The sequence below is a fragment of the Plectropomus leopardus genome, chromosome 23 (genome assembly GCF_008729295.1).
Source record: "Plectropomus leopardus isolate mb chromosome 23, YSFRI_Pleo_2.0, whole genome shotgun sequence".
In the NCBI taxonomy this organism is placed as follows: Eukaryota; Metazoa; Chordata; class Actinopteri; order Perciformes; family Serranidae; genus Plectropomus; species Plectropomus leopardus.
Window position 1 is genome coordinate 1,300,541 of NC_056485.1, and position 16,319 is coordinate 1,316,859.

Sequence of the window (16,319 nt, forward strand, 5' to 3'; positions counted from 1 at the left end):
GTGACTTTGCCGTTCCAGTGCTGCTCGTGATGTGACTGTAGCCCTAACAGAAGCTTCCCTATCCAGCCTGGAACTTGTACATAAACTCCATACTCATAAATCCAATATTTAGTGTGTTTTTGTACATATTTTAACCATAATCTATCATTTATCATTATTTGCCTTGATGCTAATGGCCATATTTGTTTTCCCATAATGCTTTGCAAGAGTCTTTTGACCAGTCAGGGACTCCATTGTGCATTGCAGGCAGACCACTCAGTCTGCTCCCTAGAAGTGCAAGCCTTGTCATGTGGCCCTCTGTCTCTGAAACTGCTTTAAAAACATGCAAGTAATGAAACACACAAGAAGTGGAAAAAAGCCTTTGGACTCTATTGGAAGAAATGTAAATAGTTTGTAAGTTACTTAGCTTATAATGTTTATTTGTTTTATTTTATGAGTCCCAGAACTTAGGAGAACTGTCTAAGGGAACAAAAAAAAGCCTAGTTCTGTTTGCTGTGTGTGTTATTTCAGTAAAGATCTGTGAGGTTCAATTTTTGTTTTATGGTGACATCACTGCAACACAAATATTCTTATAGCCCAGGCTGATCTGAAAACAATGATATTTACAATATATATTTACATATTTTCAATGTTTACTTCATAGACGTAAAGCTAGGCACCTAAAAAAATTCACTTATGTCAAGTTTGTGAACATTAGTTAACATTAATGAACACTGGGCTTTAACAGATTTGTATGTTTTGTAACCTAAGTGTAATCACTAATAACTTCAGATCATATGAAGAAATGATGTGTTGCAGGTGTGTGTGACGTACCGTCGTGGTGGTAATGATCTCCTCAGTGACGACCCTCAGCGTATCCACCACAGAGATGTAGCCCAGCCTCCGAGCAATCCCCAGCGCAGTGTTTCCATTCTGAACAAGGAAACAGTGAATGAGCAGGTGTGTCTGTAAAAAAATCTGTATATGTTTGCTTTGATGGCAGTTTACGTACCACAGTGATGGCGTTGGGCTTGGCACCGCCTTGCAGCAGTACATTAATGATGTGTGTGTTTCCTTGCTGGGCTGCCTGGTGAAGGGGAGTGTATCCATTCTGGAGAAGAAAGAACACATAAAAATGAAAGAAAGTACAAATCAATGTTTAAATGAATTGATTATTCATAGTATGATTTGATTCTTGAAGATCTTCTATATTTTGGCAGCTGATATTAATTGGGTGGTGTATGCCTCTGTGGACCAGTCTAGCTGCAGTTACTGTTTACATTCATGTCTGTGAAAACATGGATGCTTCACACACACCTTCCCCCCGACAGCACAGAAGATCTCTACAATTAGCACCGTTGAGATTAGTGTCACCAATTCAGTATCTGACCAAATGTCTCCTCTTCTGTTCGTGAGTTATGATGTTGAATAATGAAGAGAAAAGTGTTTTACTGAACATTGTGGTGTCACAATGAAGCTGACCTTTGACCTCTTGGATATGAAATGTCATCACTTCATCATTACATATGTGTGTGACCTAATTAGTGACTTGTGTCATAATTAGCATATGAATTCTCAAGTTATGGCCAAAAACATGTATTGTGAGGTCACAGTGACCTTGACCTTTGACCTCCAACCAGCAAATTCTAATCACTTCGTTCTTGAGTCCAAGTGGATTTTTGTGCCAAAGTTAAGGAAAATCCCTCAAGGCCTCCATGAGATATTGTGTTCATAAGAATGAGATGGATGCAAGGTTATAGTGACCTTTGACCTTTGATTTTGTCAAATTTGAAGAAATTTCCTCAAGGTCTAATTACTTGGTCCATGAGTCCAGTTGAACATTTGTGCCACAATGGAAGGAAATTCTTCAAGGTGTTGCTGAGATATTGCGTTCACAAGAATGAGACAGACAAGGTCACGGCGACCTTTGGCTACCACCACCTGCTCACATCATTGTTGAGTCAAATTAGATGTTTGTGCCACTTTTGAATAAATTACCTCAAGGGGTTCTTACGGAAGAGCATTCATTAGAATAGGATAGCGGATGGATTCACAAACGTACATACATACTTATGGACGTACAACCCAAAAACATTATGCCTCCAGCCAGAGTTATCGCCAGCACAGAGGCATGACAAATAATAGAAGAATACAATTACAGCATCAAAAAATAATGAATGTTACAAATTGTGCATGTAGAGGTCAGACAACAATGACTTTCTGATTGCTTTACTTTATTTTGAGTACCTTGGTCTTAGCGTTGACACTGGCTCCATTCTGAAGCAGGAAGTTGACCATCTTGGCGTTACCATAGTGACATGCTACAATTAGCGGTGTGTATCCCAGCTGCAAAACAACGGCAAATCTATTCTTATTCTTCAATCATGAATATCCAAAAACAACAACAACAAAAAACGGTTACATTTATGTTAAAACATTACAAAAAAATATCTCTTATGATATTATGATTTTAGCAGGATGGGACATAACTCAGGAACATATTATTGTTTAGCCAGAGGGTGTATGGAATAATGCAGAAAAAAAAAGATGTGATTGTTCGTACTTTGGTCTGCTGGTCAAGGTTGGCTCCGTTCCTGGCTAGAATCTCGGCAACCGCCACTTTATCCTCCTGAGCTGCCAGATGGAGGGCAGTCAGGCCGCTCTGCAGGAAGAAGGAACACACACACGCACACACACACACACACACACACACACACATATACATACACACCAGTTACTACAGACACATTCTGTCCATTCTGTCTCATCAAACAAACAGATGTAGATAATTTGACACTTTCAGAAAGATATATTTGTATTTGTGTTGAGGATTCACACTGCGGTCAAGTGATGTCAGAAGGTCATAATTTATAAGTTGCGAAGTCTTTCTTCCGACTTGGTTGTGTTCATGTGCTTTGAGGTGGTAAAGTGGGAACAACATGGAAGGTACAAAGAAGATAGGTTGTATTTTAATGCTAAGAGTGTTTAAACAAGAGGCTGATAGCTGTTCCAGTTTATTTATATTATTTATACATTTTTTTTAATAAATATATATTATAGTTTTATATTTAATCTTAGGTCACTCTACATGGACAGCAGTTAACATTAATACGATATTAGACTTAACATGTGATAAAAAACTGACATTTAATAAGTTAATTAATGAAGAAGTATCTTACCATTGACCAAACATTCACTTTTGCCTGCCATGTTTATGTATTTATGACGTCAAGTCGGCAAATCTTGTTATAAAATAATGTTGTTATCAGTGTTAGCGTACTTGCCTGGCATGTTTTATAGTTTGCTTGCAACAGCTAATAGATGCAGATACTAAAATGTGACACTACCAAAAGTAAATGGGAGCTACGAGGACCAAATCACAAAATACATAATTTTTTAGCATTAATTGTTGACACTGTTTCTATGCTTTCTGCCTCTCTTGCAGCCCTGAAATGTCATGCAAATGTCACGAATTGGCAACTCTGCTATCATCAAAATTTTCCAATTTCCCACTCATAATTATGATTTGGAGGGCCATTCACATGCTTGTGACTTGTAAATACAGTAAATAAGATATTTCTGAGACACACGTGAAGGTAGCATTATTGCTGTATGACTCCACAGTACCTTAGTTTGCACGTTGACCTGGGTTTCCTTGCTTATGAGCAGGGCAGCCATGTCTGCGTGGCCCTCCTGGGAGGCCAGATGGAGTGGAGTGACGCCCTGCTTGGTCAATATATTGGTCTCAGCTCCGTACTGCAGCAGCACGGTGGCGATTTCCATCTGGTTCTTCTTGGCTGCGATGTGGAGGGGAGTGTAGCCGTTCTGAACCAGGAGAGAGGCTGGTGTCAGTGCTGGATGTTAACTCTGAGTGCTTCTTGTTGACTTGTGATATGAAAACCTCATATACCTGTATGTTTTTTGGGTAGCTGACATGGTTGTTTTTCATTTTAAGTCATCCAACTGAATAAAATATTTTTTAAGGTCCAAATGTTTTATAGGCCATATAAGATGAGCAGCAGCTGAGCCCTAGAAGGCTTTCCCTGTCTTTGCCCACTTATGTATGGCCCTGGCATGGCACAGTTTCCTGTGGACTCTTACCTTGGCCATGGTGTGAGGAGATGCTCCTTTGTCAAGAAGCAGGAGCGCTACCTTCTGGTTATCATAATGTGCTGCGACATGGAGCGGGGTGAGGCCGTTCTGTGAGGGATGGACGGCGAGGGCACACAGATTAAACAGCAGTCAGTGCAACACCAAGCCAATAAAACCACATGCACACTCACATGCACGCTCACACACACACACACACACACACACACAGTCAACCCTTTGAAACCTGGCCACACTGGTTTGATTTCATTCAAAAACAAGGTGGAAAAGGCAATGTACCACAAAATGCAAGACAAAAGGAAAAGGTGTCAAGAAAATGACCTAAAACTTATGATTGTTATGATTATTATTATTTAAATTGGAAATAGGAAAAAAACTACAAAAAAGTCTGGGGGGATATTTTCAAGTCATTTTCTTGCAATATTTTAACTAATTAATTTATAATTTTTGTTAGGTTGCTCGTTGCCTCCTGCCCATGTTTTTGAAAGAATTTAAGCCAATTTATTCAGGTTTCAAAGTGTTAACAGGATGTGTTAAAGGGAAAAGGCTGCAGGTCGAGATGAATTAGAGTTATATTAGGTGGCAGGAGCTGGACGGATCAGTAACTGGGTCCTTATAATGAAAAACATATCCAAAGGAAAACAAGGGATCTTGGTGTTAAAGTGTTCTGTTATCTGTTTTATGTTTTTTGGGATAAATTATACTTAATCCAAATGTCTCTTTTCAGACCAGGCTTACCAGGGCTTCTGCAGTCATCTTAACCTCAATACAGTAAAATAGCAACACATTTTAGATTTCAAAACATTGTACACAGGTTCAGGGTTCCCCCAAAATATTTAGAGAGTTGACATGATGAATTATTATTATGATGGATCATACTCTATACTAATAAGATGGAGTTTAATTTTGGATGCATACCTTTCCAGCAAAATCAGGTGGAGCCCGACGCTGTAGCAGAAGTTTGGCTACATCTAGGCTTCCGTACTTGGCAGCCACATGCAGCGGAGTAAAACCTTTCTGTGGAGAGAAAAAGACAGAAAAGGGAGATTAAAAACTGTGTTCAAAGACGGTGATGTCAGGATATCTATACACAGGTTAACTTCAGGCAGACATTTGTTCTGATCTTGGTGTCTATGATCTTCCGCAACATAGGTATTTGTGTAATTCAACACTGTAAGACACTGGCAAGTCATTTATATCATTTTTCAACCCCACAACTGAGTTTTATTTTGTTTCTGTGGAGTTTAAATGAAGTGTGTTTTATGATGAGTTAACTAGGCAATTAAGCCTTGTCAATCTTCTGTGACCAAGAGAAAGTTGAAATCAAAAGGTGCAAAGTTGTATTTCTCTGTTTAACAGGGATAACAGATGTGAGAATATTACTTTTCTCAACATTTTGTGAGTTTCTATTGTTTATTTATTCGTATGAGAAGCTGAAAGTAAGTATGGTGTGGTATTTAGTAAGGTATAGAAAATAGAAGATACTGACCAAGCCTAATAAATGCCACTACAGGTAAGAGGAAAACTATGTAATATGTAATAAGGAACTGTCAGCTGGCTGACATGCAGATCCAACTCTTTGAAACCATAAACCCAAAATATTTAACAGTCCTTTATGTTTCACAGTAGAACCAGCAGAGGGCGCACTTTAACTATTTTGAAAAAGAGAGAGAGGCTGGAGCTGGCAGAACACATGACTGTGTTTCTGACCCAGCCCTACCAATGGATGGAGCAATCCTTTGTTTGTCAAACCGCAGATTAAACATGATGTAATAGGTGATTGGATACAAGAAAATAAAGAATTAAGAGGAGAGGACTTGAGGAGAGGGGAGAGGGTTTCCTTCCACCAAGACATGGATAAAACACACCAGTCTAAGCAAATTAAGGCTAAGTATTATTATGAACATGTTTGGATGGAGCGTGTTAAGCCTTGCGTGACAACAACTTTTCCTGATTTGGTTTCCGTAGCGACAGCCACACCCTCCCTCCTCAGAGAGACACCAGGGGAGAAACATCAGGAAAGCCAGCGAGTGAACGACACGCTGCACCAGGAGCAGCTCTGTCTCATGCTTAATGCTGTATGAATACATCGCAGGACTGATGTGTCCCCAACTGGATGCATAGTGAAGATGTTTCCTGTGCGGCCTCGTCTGGTTAACACCTCCACTGTGATGATGATAAATCATCCGATTGCGTTCAGCTTTACAGGCTCATCAATCATTCATCACAAGTGGGTCAGACAGACAGAGAATTGCACATACAGGAACACTGGAACCGCTTTATCAGAGGGCACCGAGGGATCTGCACTTACAGCACTTACAGTCTATTCCTCCATCTGTACACTCTGTACTACAAGCAGCTGTTGGTGCACAGTTGATCCATCCTGCCTAGATGTTAATATATATCGTAAGTGTGCATTAGCTGCTTTATTTTCAATAAATTGCGTTGTTTTGTTTTAGAAATAGTTTGTTTTTTTGCCCTACTCTTATCTGCTATACTATATAACATATATCCTTTTTGTTACTGCTGTGGCAACCAGATTTTTCAAAGCAATAAATGCCATTTTAAGTGGAATGGCTTTAAATCACCACTAAGAGGCAAAAAAAAAATGCTTGTTTTTCAGAGAGGATTAGCAGATGTTGACAGTAGGCTAACCATATCAACAAAAGGCTAACTGCACTCAGAACTGGTGCTCATGCTCAGCTGTTTTTTCATGTGGTTTCAGCGGAACAATCCTCAGTCTGAGTTCACTATATTTACCTCTGTAGTTAAAGCAGGACTGTGTAACAATTAAGAGAAGAACACGTTCTTCGACTTACTGATAAAAAGTTGGATTCATAGGCAAAAAACATAGCCTTGCTTAGAAACTGGATACAGGGAGAAACAGCCATAAAGATTTGTTTCAAAGTGAATAAATAATTACAGCAAGCAATTAAAACCCCTTTAAACCACAAATATTTGTTTGTAATTCCTGTGTGTGTGCCTGAGCTCTAGAGGTGCTGGTAGCATAGAATAATGCTGCAGCCACTGTGACGTCACTCATTGCTTTGTGGGTTTATGTTTGGTATTTTGGATGTCTCCATCTTGGTTTTTTGGAGCCAGGAGTGACTGTATTTGGACCTAACCTTGAGGCTAGCTGCTAGCTTGGTTAGCACAGCATTTACAACTGTAGTTAACTGTACTAATAACACATTTTCACCAGCAAAAAAAGGCTTAAAACATTTAAAACAAAATGAACTTGCCAAAAAAACTGAATATCAAATTCCTTAGAGGGTCTTTTAGCACATCCAAAGACTTTTTGTAGGCAACTAAAATGCTACAGTGAACTACAACTGAAAATACACTAAAATAGCTCCAGCAGCCACATCTATATGCTGTATATCAGGGGTTATGCCATGGTAATGTTACATAACATACTCCCTGTGGTAGCGACTTGTCAACAGATCTCCCCTACCTGTCTCCTAAAGCGACCAAACCTTTTATTATGCATACATTTTAGCCTTAATAACATTTAGATGGGTGAGTTATATAAACTTTCCCCCTTCATGCAGTTGTCTGAAAATTAAAATTAGTTTTAGAATCCAAATCTGTTTTTTATACCAGGCTGTAAACATGTTTATTTGTGCTGTTAAACTGGGCATTTTGACATGGGGGTCTATGGGGATTGACCAAACCTTAACGAAGTGTGCCAGACTCTGACGCAAATTTTACATAGTGGTCAAGGGTGGAATTACACCATTCGGGTCAGTAACTTGCAGTATTGCCAACTTGGCGATTTTGTCGCTATATCTAGCGACTTTCCAAACCCCCTTGGCGACTTAATTTGTGAAAAGTGACCAGCTGGTCATTCTGGTCATTTGGGGAATGACCAGCGACTTGTATTGACAAAGCTTCAGCAAAAAACATCTAACATTTCCCGCTTTGCAGTTCACATTACAACTGAGCCCTCAAGAGCCGAGTACAGCGAGGGCGGCTGCCGTCTCCTCCTCATCACTCTCACAGCACTCATGCAGCCAGTCTGACCAGCAGCCCCGCAGTCCCGACCTGCAGCGGACTCTGAGGCCGCTCTGAGAGCTGCCAGTCCTGCAAATGCATCGCATGTACAGCTTATGACACATTACAGATGATGATTTTTGTACAGTTACAGCAGAGTTTTTGTTTAAATATTCACTCTTTTTTAGTTTCACACCCCAAAATCCCTCACACAGTTCTCTGTCTCAGTCAGTCTCACTCACACAATCTGTCAGTTTCTTGACCCTTTCCTGGTTCCTCTGGCCAAATATAAGCCACAAGACCACATTTTTGTTTTGCTCTGCATTCATTAGGTCACAAAAAAAGAAAAGAAAAAAGCTAACATTATAGTTATATGGCAACAAAAACAAGCTTGTAAATACATAAATAGTTAGTTTGTAAACTACCTGGTCAGCCTTTGCTATTAATTTTGCCTCTCAGAATTTCATATTATGTAAATTAGTTGGTGACGTCATCTAGCCACTTCTATCGACTTTTGGGAGAGACAGTAGCAACTTTCCTTACAGAGGAGTTGGCAACAGTGGTAACTTGATGCCCACAGGCCCAGAGAGACTTTCCCTCGTTGACTTACATCAGGAAAGAGACGTCTCTAAATCAGTAAATAACTTTTTGTGAGTGTCAAACCCCGCAGCAAAACAACTCATAACACTCTAGATTCAAGCCATCCAGATAACATTTGGAAAGACTAAAAATACTGCAGGATTAAATTTTTTAGACTGCCATTCAAGCTAGTGAGGCGCTAAACCGGAAGTCAGTCGTTCTGCTGGTGGAATTTACCTGCTTGGGCACACTCAGTGAGACCCTGCTGCTGTAACACCTGGAACACAGAAAAACCAATAGTTCCCGCAACACTCACGTGCTGCTCACGTATGCTGTGTCTTCCAGGCCTAAGTCTCTAGTGCCCAAGCCTCATGGGCACATAGATCCAGGTATTCCAGTGCATACCCTGAAAAAGAGCTTTTTTTGTTGCTTCATGAACCAATGAGCACCTCTTATAGGAATGCACTGGGCCCGCTTCCATGCCTGTATCCAGACTTTCCTAATACATCCATGGGATAGACTCTGTTTTGAGTTGCCTCTTGGTTGGGAGGTGTATTTTATCTTTTAACTTTGGACAGTTTCAGGCTTGCACATGGCTGGGACTCAGGACTGCCTTAGACCCTTTTGTCGCCTCGACCCACCTTTGTGGCCAGTGAGTGTGAAGCTCCGGCCTCCAGCAGGACAGAGGCTGTCTCCACCTGACCCTCCCTGGCCGAGATGTGGAGCGGGGTGTAGCCATTGGTGGTGGCAGCATCAGGGTGGGCCATGTGCTGCAGCAGCAACTGCACAATCTCTGTTTTTCCCAGACGGGACGCAATGTGGAGGGGAGTCTGGTCCTCCTGAAGACCTCACAGAGAAGTAAAAATTACCACACTTATTCTGCATGCTGGCAAAACAATACAGTACAAACTGTTCTCTGACATGCCATCGGCGATAACAGCAGTCTCACCCGTGCCCTGGCGTCCACCATCGCTCCGTTCCTCAGCAGACATCTGACCACCTCCACCTGCCCTGCCCGGGCTGCCATGTGTAACGCTGTTTCCCCACGCTGTGCACACACAAAAAAAAAAAAGTGTCAACAGTCAATACATATACAGATTCAAGTGAAGTGTGCACATATTTCAACAAACTGTTTGCTTACTGTGCTATTTTCTGATACTTCACTCACAATACCTACACTGCTTTACCTTGAACTACTCAAATGCTAACTGTTCATAATTCATTTGTAATTCTACTGTTTGTTTTCTTTAGGAGCACATATATGCAGCAAGACCTTCTTTCATATTATTATTGTTGTAGATTTTATTAATTTCTTTAGTTTTTAATGACAGTTTTTTTTATTTTTTAATGACTTATTTTTTGTTTGTTTTGATTTTTTTGTTTTGATTTTTAGAAAAAATACTATACTGAGATATACTATCTCTGTTGCCCGTATGAATAATTTTACAACATGTACTTGTGATTTATTTATTTTTTTATTTTATTTCTTTCTCACTCTAATGTTAAAAACAGAGAAAGAAAATGTTAAACATATGCTGTGCTGTACAATTTACACCAATTTTAATTCCAATAAAAAATAAATAAATAAAATAACTGCAAATTGCGAATAACTTCCCCTCTCTTTGATTGGCTGCTTCCCACCACTCACAATATTGCTGACGTCGGGTGAGGCTCCATTCTGCAGCAGCAGCAGCACGATATTCAGGTGACCCATGAAGGCTGCTACGTGGATTGGAGTCAAGCCAGACTGGACAGAGGGAGGACAGCAAAGACGCACAACAGGATACTATGTCAGTCATGTTGAACACACATTTGTTATTCAAGAAGATCTCATCAAATTTATTAATGTGCAAAATAGTACATGATGTCATCTGGCAATTCCTAGCAACTTCTGAACAGCCAGAAGCTACTTTCTCCAGAGCTGAGATGGAAATGTTTTATATTTTTTGCATTTAAAAAAAGGAAAACTAAACTAATACATTAACTTTTTGTAACTCATTAGAAATAAGTCAATAAAATAACCAACCACATTTTATTTTGTTCTTATTATTTAAACATTTAGTCCTGCAGTTAACCCTCTGAAACCTGGATCCACATCACTTTTCTTGTGCTGCTTTCTGACACCTTTCACAAGTATTTAATCCTTAGAAAGCAAATTGGTGTGATTTTTTTTCAAACAGATGGGGTAAAAGGCAGTGACCAACTTGGCAGGAATATTCCATGTTTTGCAAGAAATTAGTAAATTTAGAAAATATTGTTTTTAAAGGCTAGGGGAAAACTACATTAATAATGATGATCACAATTACATATTTAAAATTATGTTACAAAATTATTTTGCACTTTAAGCACTTTTCCAAGGTCATTTGCATGTTTTTTTTTTTTTTTTAAACTTTCATAGTCTAAAAAAATAACAAACACTAATTCTATGGTAATTTTCAGGTACTTAAAAAAAATCTTGCTCATTTTGGGGTCAGTTCTTATTTTTTTGCTCATTCCCGTCTTCCCATGTTTTCGACAGAAAGTAGGAGAGAAGAGGAAATTAATCAACATTTGTTCAGCCTATTAAAAATTACAGAATACCTTAAGCTGTTTTATCAGTGGCATAATTGTTTTCACAACAGTGACATTAACAGGATTAATGAGACATAGATATTAAAATTATGGTTTGGCCAGTTATTATTTGTCTAATCTAGTTAGAGATATTTCCCTCTTTGCTATCTCCCTTACAGATAAATAGCATGGGCTGTTGCATTGGACATTAGAGCAGATAGAGGATAAAGCTTTATCATGTAATGTCTTTTTTAGCTTTAATGTGATCAGACTAGTAGATGCAATGGATTAATGGCAATAAATTAAACATAAGAAAGTAAAACAACAACAAGAACAATGAGGAACTGTGTATGTGACCTGTGTGATTATGATCATTAGAAATACATTTTTTCCCCAGCTTTTTTTTCTTAGACATTTTTACCTAAATTTTTATAAAAACATTTTCGTCATCTACTAATTTCTTGCAGTTAGTGGAACATTTAATGTCAACTTGCTCATTGCCTTTTTCCCACATTTCTGAAAGACAACACACCAATTTGCTCAGGGTTTAAAGGTTTAAATACTTGTGAAAGGCATCTGAAAGCAGCGCAAGAAAGGTGTTTCAGAGGGTTAAAACCTTTAGAAGGCTGAGCAACAAAGGTGACGAGCAACTTCACAAGATACTACTCAAAAATTGCAATAATTGGTGAAATGTTACAATGACCTGAAATAAACCAAAACAAAAAAGCAAACAAACAAAAATGGAAGATAAGTAAAAACAGAAAAGGATCTGGAAAAAGTACTCAAATAAAGAAATTTTTTTTTATTTAAGTTTCAGGTGACTTATTTATCTATCTATTTATTTTTGTCACTATTTACGTGTTGAAGAATGTGTTTGAAGAAATCAAACTAATTTACTCACATTTCAAAGGAATGTCTATTTAAAAGGTTTAGGTCTGTTTAAAAGGGTTTAAACCTAAACATACCGTCTAGACCTCCACAGTTGTATGACTGTGGGGTAAAGTCAGATGTATGACATCAGACAGACCTTGACCCATCTGACAGCCTCAGTGGCTTCAGAGAAACATGTGTTCTGCTGTCAGATGCCTCAGGTGTGTGCTGTACCTCTGTGATGGCCTGGATGGAGGCTCCATATTTGACTAGAAGCTCCATCACCTTCACTCTGTTCTTCTTGCAGGCAATGTGCAGCGGAGTGAAGCCATTCTGTCGGGAAAACATGGCACATACACACACACACACAGTAAACAATAAACCAAGACAATATTGGTCATCAGAGCCCTCTCAGTCTATATACAGTACATGTAGCATAACTAAATAGTCCCTCTGACTTGTATGTTGAGACTGGTTTCCACACTGATAAAGTCTGGATCATACCAGTGCCCTGGCGTTGGGGTTGGCTCTCTTGTCCAGCAGCAGTTTGGTGACTCTGTAGTGACCGCAATGAGCTGCCACATGCAACGCTGTCAGGTAGTCCAACGTGACATCATCAACAGGAGCCTTGTGCTGCAGAAGGTGTTTGACACATTCCACGTGGTCGCCTTGTGCTGCCATGTGCAGAGGAGACAGCCCGTTCTGAAAGGAGACAGAGAGCTCATGTAGTTTGACGGAGAAAATGCTACAAGAGGATTTTTAAAGAATGACTGTGTCTGTGTGCTGTAAGTACACATCAGCTTCTTGGATCAATGTCATGACACCGTGATTGCTGAAAGAATGTTCTGATAAAAGAAATAAAATATTTAAGAGATCTAGTCAGTAACTCTCCTGCTGAAAAGAACAGCTTAAACCAGCATATGCTTGTAGCTGGTTTTAACTAATTTTAGCTGGCCAAGATGGTCTTAGATGTTCCTGACCAGTTCTTGCTGGTCTATGATGGTTTAGCTGGTGTGACCAGTATACAGTCTGCACACATTTATCTTTATGCATATCCCGTGATAGCAGACTGAGCTGATTTATGATCTTTTCTCCCCCCCCCCCATGACCCTATTATTTTTCAGGACTCAAGGACATGGATTTGGTTTCAATTTTACAAGAACTAAAATGGATAACCAGCAAAAGTGACCATCATAAGCTGGTATGAGCAGCTGAACCATCAAAAATTATGCAAAAACATACCTTAAGATGTCCAAACAAACTGCTCAACCAGCTTAAGCATCTTAAATTGGTCAAGCTGGTTTTTTCAGCAGGGTAGCTGGTTGACATAGTGGAGCATTTAGCAACTCAGAGACAGATATGTTGCTCAAGACTTGGTGGAGACCAAAACAGAGCTAAAAGGAGAGTGAATATATGCCAACTGCTTGCTAAAACTTTAGTGATATTCCCCTTATTAGGCTATCATATAAAACATGTCTGTGATGTTAAAATTGGATTTATGCATTTTTAAAGATTGAAAGTCAGTGTTGTCTGGACATCAAGTCAACAGCTGAGCTGGTGGCTGAGCTGGTAGCTAATGTTGCTAACTCCGTAAACAGTGCTGAACAATGCTAACCATGGTGAAAGAGCTAACGGTGTTAACCAGGAGGAAACTTAAAATTACATCATCTCTTTGCATCCTCTTCTGAGAATCAGCACCACGTACTTCTTACCTCTATCAACCAACTCAATATTTGCATGACAGTAGTGGATGGAAACACAAATTTCTAATTTATTTTGCCAATTTCTTTAAAGATTTGAACTTCATTTGGATGGAAACCAAACTACTGACTACTTTGAATCGTTAAACCAGCTAAGAGGACAAAGTATGAAAAAGTCACTGCATAACATGCGTCCATCCCTTTAACTGCTTAAGGTGAATAGTTATGTGTCTCACCTTGGTCCTGGCCAGCAGGGGCGCTCCTCTCTCCAGCAGCAGCTCCACAGCTGTATCATGACCGCTGCGGGCCGCACAGTGCAGGGGAGTCAGACCATCCTACAGAGCACACACACAAACATATTCATAGCCAGTCAATACATACTGACAATCACTCTACAGGTTTCAGTTACAGATTTGAGCAAAACGTTTGTGATATTTTCAAAATGTTGATAAAACAGAATGTGGGGATGACTGTGTTTCCACTGAGTGATGTTCTGCGACTTCTCCTCTGATGATAATATTCCATAAGCATGGTGACGGATGTTCAAAACATTAGCAGCTTTATTTCTTTTGCAGCCACCTCACTAGCTGTCATTATTTACAATCCAAGCCCATGTAGGCGTGTTATGAAGCCATAATGGAAAGGCGAGGCCCTTATACATGGGAGCGACCACCTATGAGGGATTTCTGGGAGGTGATAGTTCACGATATCACAGAGGAATTGTGGATTCAAAATTTCAGGATTATCCGCTCAACTTTTGAAGAGTTATGCGAAGCAGTAACACCTGTTATAGCTCCTGCTGAGGGAGCCAGTTCCTACTGAAAAACACACAGTCATAGCATCATGTGACCTAGAAAAGCCCCAAAAGTGTTTCTATTGCAGCTTTACGAGATATGGCTCTTTTGAATCACATAAAATACCACCTCATGCAAGTGTAAAAACTTTTTTGCAATAAATGGGAGCTTTCATGAAATTGATGTGTTTCCATTTGGCCTATTTTTTATATGCAATTTCAATTTGCACAATTTTATGGTTAATTGGTGACACACGTATTGACTAAAGAATGATATTGATTTCACTTTAATGATGTCATTGCTTACAATCACAACTCCTTTTTTTATACTGAGTCGGTCTGGTCAGTTGAGGCCAGTGGCTTAACCTACAAATCATCAGCTGCTCTAACACAGCCAGGTTCCTCCCAGCAGGCAGGTGTAGCCAGCAGCTAACACAGGCTGGATGTTGTTTGTATTGGTTAGAATCAAATATAGCTAATAACATGAGTGTCCTGCTATCTGGCACACATAAACTGACAGCGAGCAGAGGTCAGGATGTCCAGTGTTCCACTGATTTAATCCTCTGACCCGCTGAGCTGGACAGAAAACAACAGCATTCAGCTCATATTCACAGCTGCTCGCCCTCATGGAGATAATGATCACAACGAGCAGGTCATTTTCTGCTGCTGTGGATGTGACAGCGGACATGTCTGACTTTAGAGTGTTCATCAGTAACAAACACAAGACTTGAGGGTGGACTTGAGGAGCAGATGCACTTTGTGCTACAGTCTCAGGATAAATCCAGTTTAATCAGAAGTGAGATACCTGTTTTCAGCTTCTCGTGATACTCACCCTGGTTTTAGCGTCAATCTGAGAGCCACGGTCCAGTAACAGGCCAACCATGTTAGTGTTGCCACGCTTGGACGCCACATGAAGAGGTGTAATCCCATTCTACAGAGGGGAGAAAGACTGTCAGTGACATGCATTTTGTCTTAGTTGAACACATTAAAACTCAAATTTCTGAGTGTTTTTTTAAACGTTCCTGATACTGGAATCAAATACATGCTCATACTGTTTAATGTTATTAATAATTTCTAAAACAATTAAAAGTGAAATCTCATGACCTTTAACCCTTTGAATCCTGGATCAACATCAGATTTTCTTGTGTTACGATGTCTTTTATTCAAAACTTTGAACCCTGGGCAAATTGGTTTGAATTCCTTCAAAAACATTGGAAGAAAGACAATGGGCAACTTGCCAAGGCTTTTCCAACAAACTGCAAGGAATTTGTTAATTGAAAAAAATAAATTAAGACACCTAAAAAAGGAAAAACTAAAACTATATTTATAATTATACAACAGTTAGTTCCGACCAAGCAATTTGATTTGGTTGAGAGACATTCCATGAGTGCTGATATATAGGAGTAGGACATCACTGGGACTGTTAACTTTTAATTCAACTGCATGTATCACTCTGCTTCATGGCCGTTCATAATCCCTTAATTAGTGTAAAAGTGAAAGTGGGATATGTTTTAAAATTGGGATATATTTATAGCATGGTGTAAGCACAGGTTCAGACAGCTAGTTGGCACTGTTCACGTAGCTGTCAGTTGGTCAGGTTAAGAGAGGAGAGAAGAAGAGGATAGAGAGAGGCCTTTGGGGCATGGATGGAGCTAGCAAGAAAGCATGGGGATTTTGACGTGTGGTTTGAGCTGACTGTAGATGCATTGGAGTTACTAAAATCTATGAGGAAGCCTGCCCCCTCC

At 39.6% G+C, this 16,319-nt stretch overlaps 1 protein-coding gene across 3 annotated transcripts in view; it reads right to left on the reverse strand.

The window, feature by feature from the left end:
* Nucleotides 1–16,319, reverse strand: part of ank2b (ankyrin 2b, neuronal) — a 106,336-nt gene that overhangs the window by 55,664 nt on the left and 34,353 nt on the right. For all 3 annotated transcript variants that reach the window (XM_042512636.1, XM_042512635.1, XM_042512634.1), the window contains 14 exons: nucleotides 15,407–15,505; nucleotides 14,018–14,116; nucleotides 12,586–12,783; nucleotides 12,316–12,414; nucleotides 10,310–10,408; nucleotides 9,611–9,709; nucleotides 9,303–9,500; nucleotides 5,008–5,106; nucleotides 4,081–4,179; nucleotides 3,607–3,804; nucleotides 2,543–2,641; nucleotides 2,227–2,325; nucleotides 992–1,090; nucleotides 814–912 (listed from right to left, as the gene is read on the reverse strand). In XM_042512636.1, coding sequence (XP_042368570.1) covers nucleotides 814–912; nucleotides 992–1,090; nucleotides 2,227–2,325; nucleotides 2,543–2,641; nucleotides 3,607–3,804; nucleotides 4,081–4,179; nucleotides 5,008–5,106; nucleotides 9,303–9,500; nucleotides 9,611–9,709; nucleotides 10,310–10,408; nucleotides 12,316–12,414; nucleotides 12,586–12,783; nucleotides 14,018–14,116; nucleotides 15,407–15,505 — 1,683 coding nt within the window. The remainder of the gene's footprint in view (nucleotides 1–813; nucleotides 913–991; nucleotides 1,091–2,226; nucleotides 2,326–2,542; nucleotides 2,642–3,606; nucleotides 3,805–4,080; nucleotides 4,180–5,007; nucleotides 5,107–9,302; nucleotides 9,501–9,610; nucleotides 9,710–10,309; nucleotides 10,409–12,315; nucleotides 12,415–12,585; nucleotides 12,784–14,017; nucleotides 14,117–15,406; nucleotides 15,506–16,319) is intronic.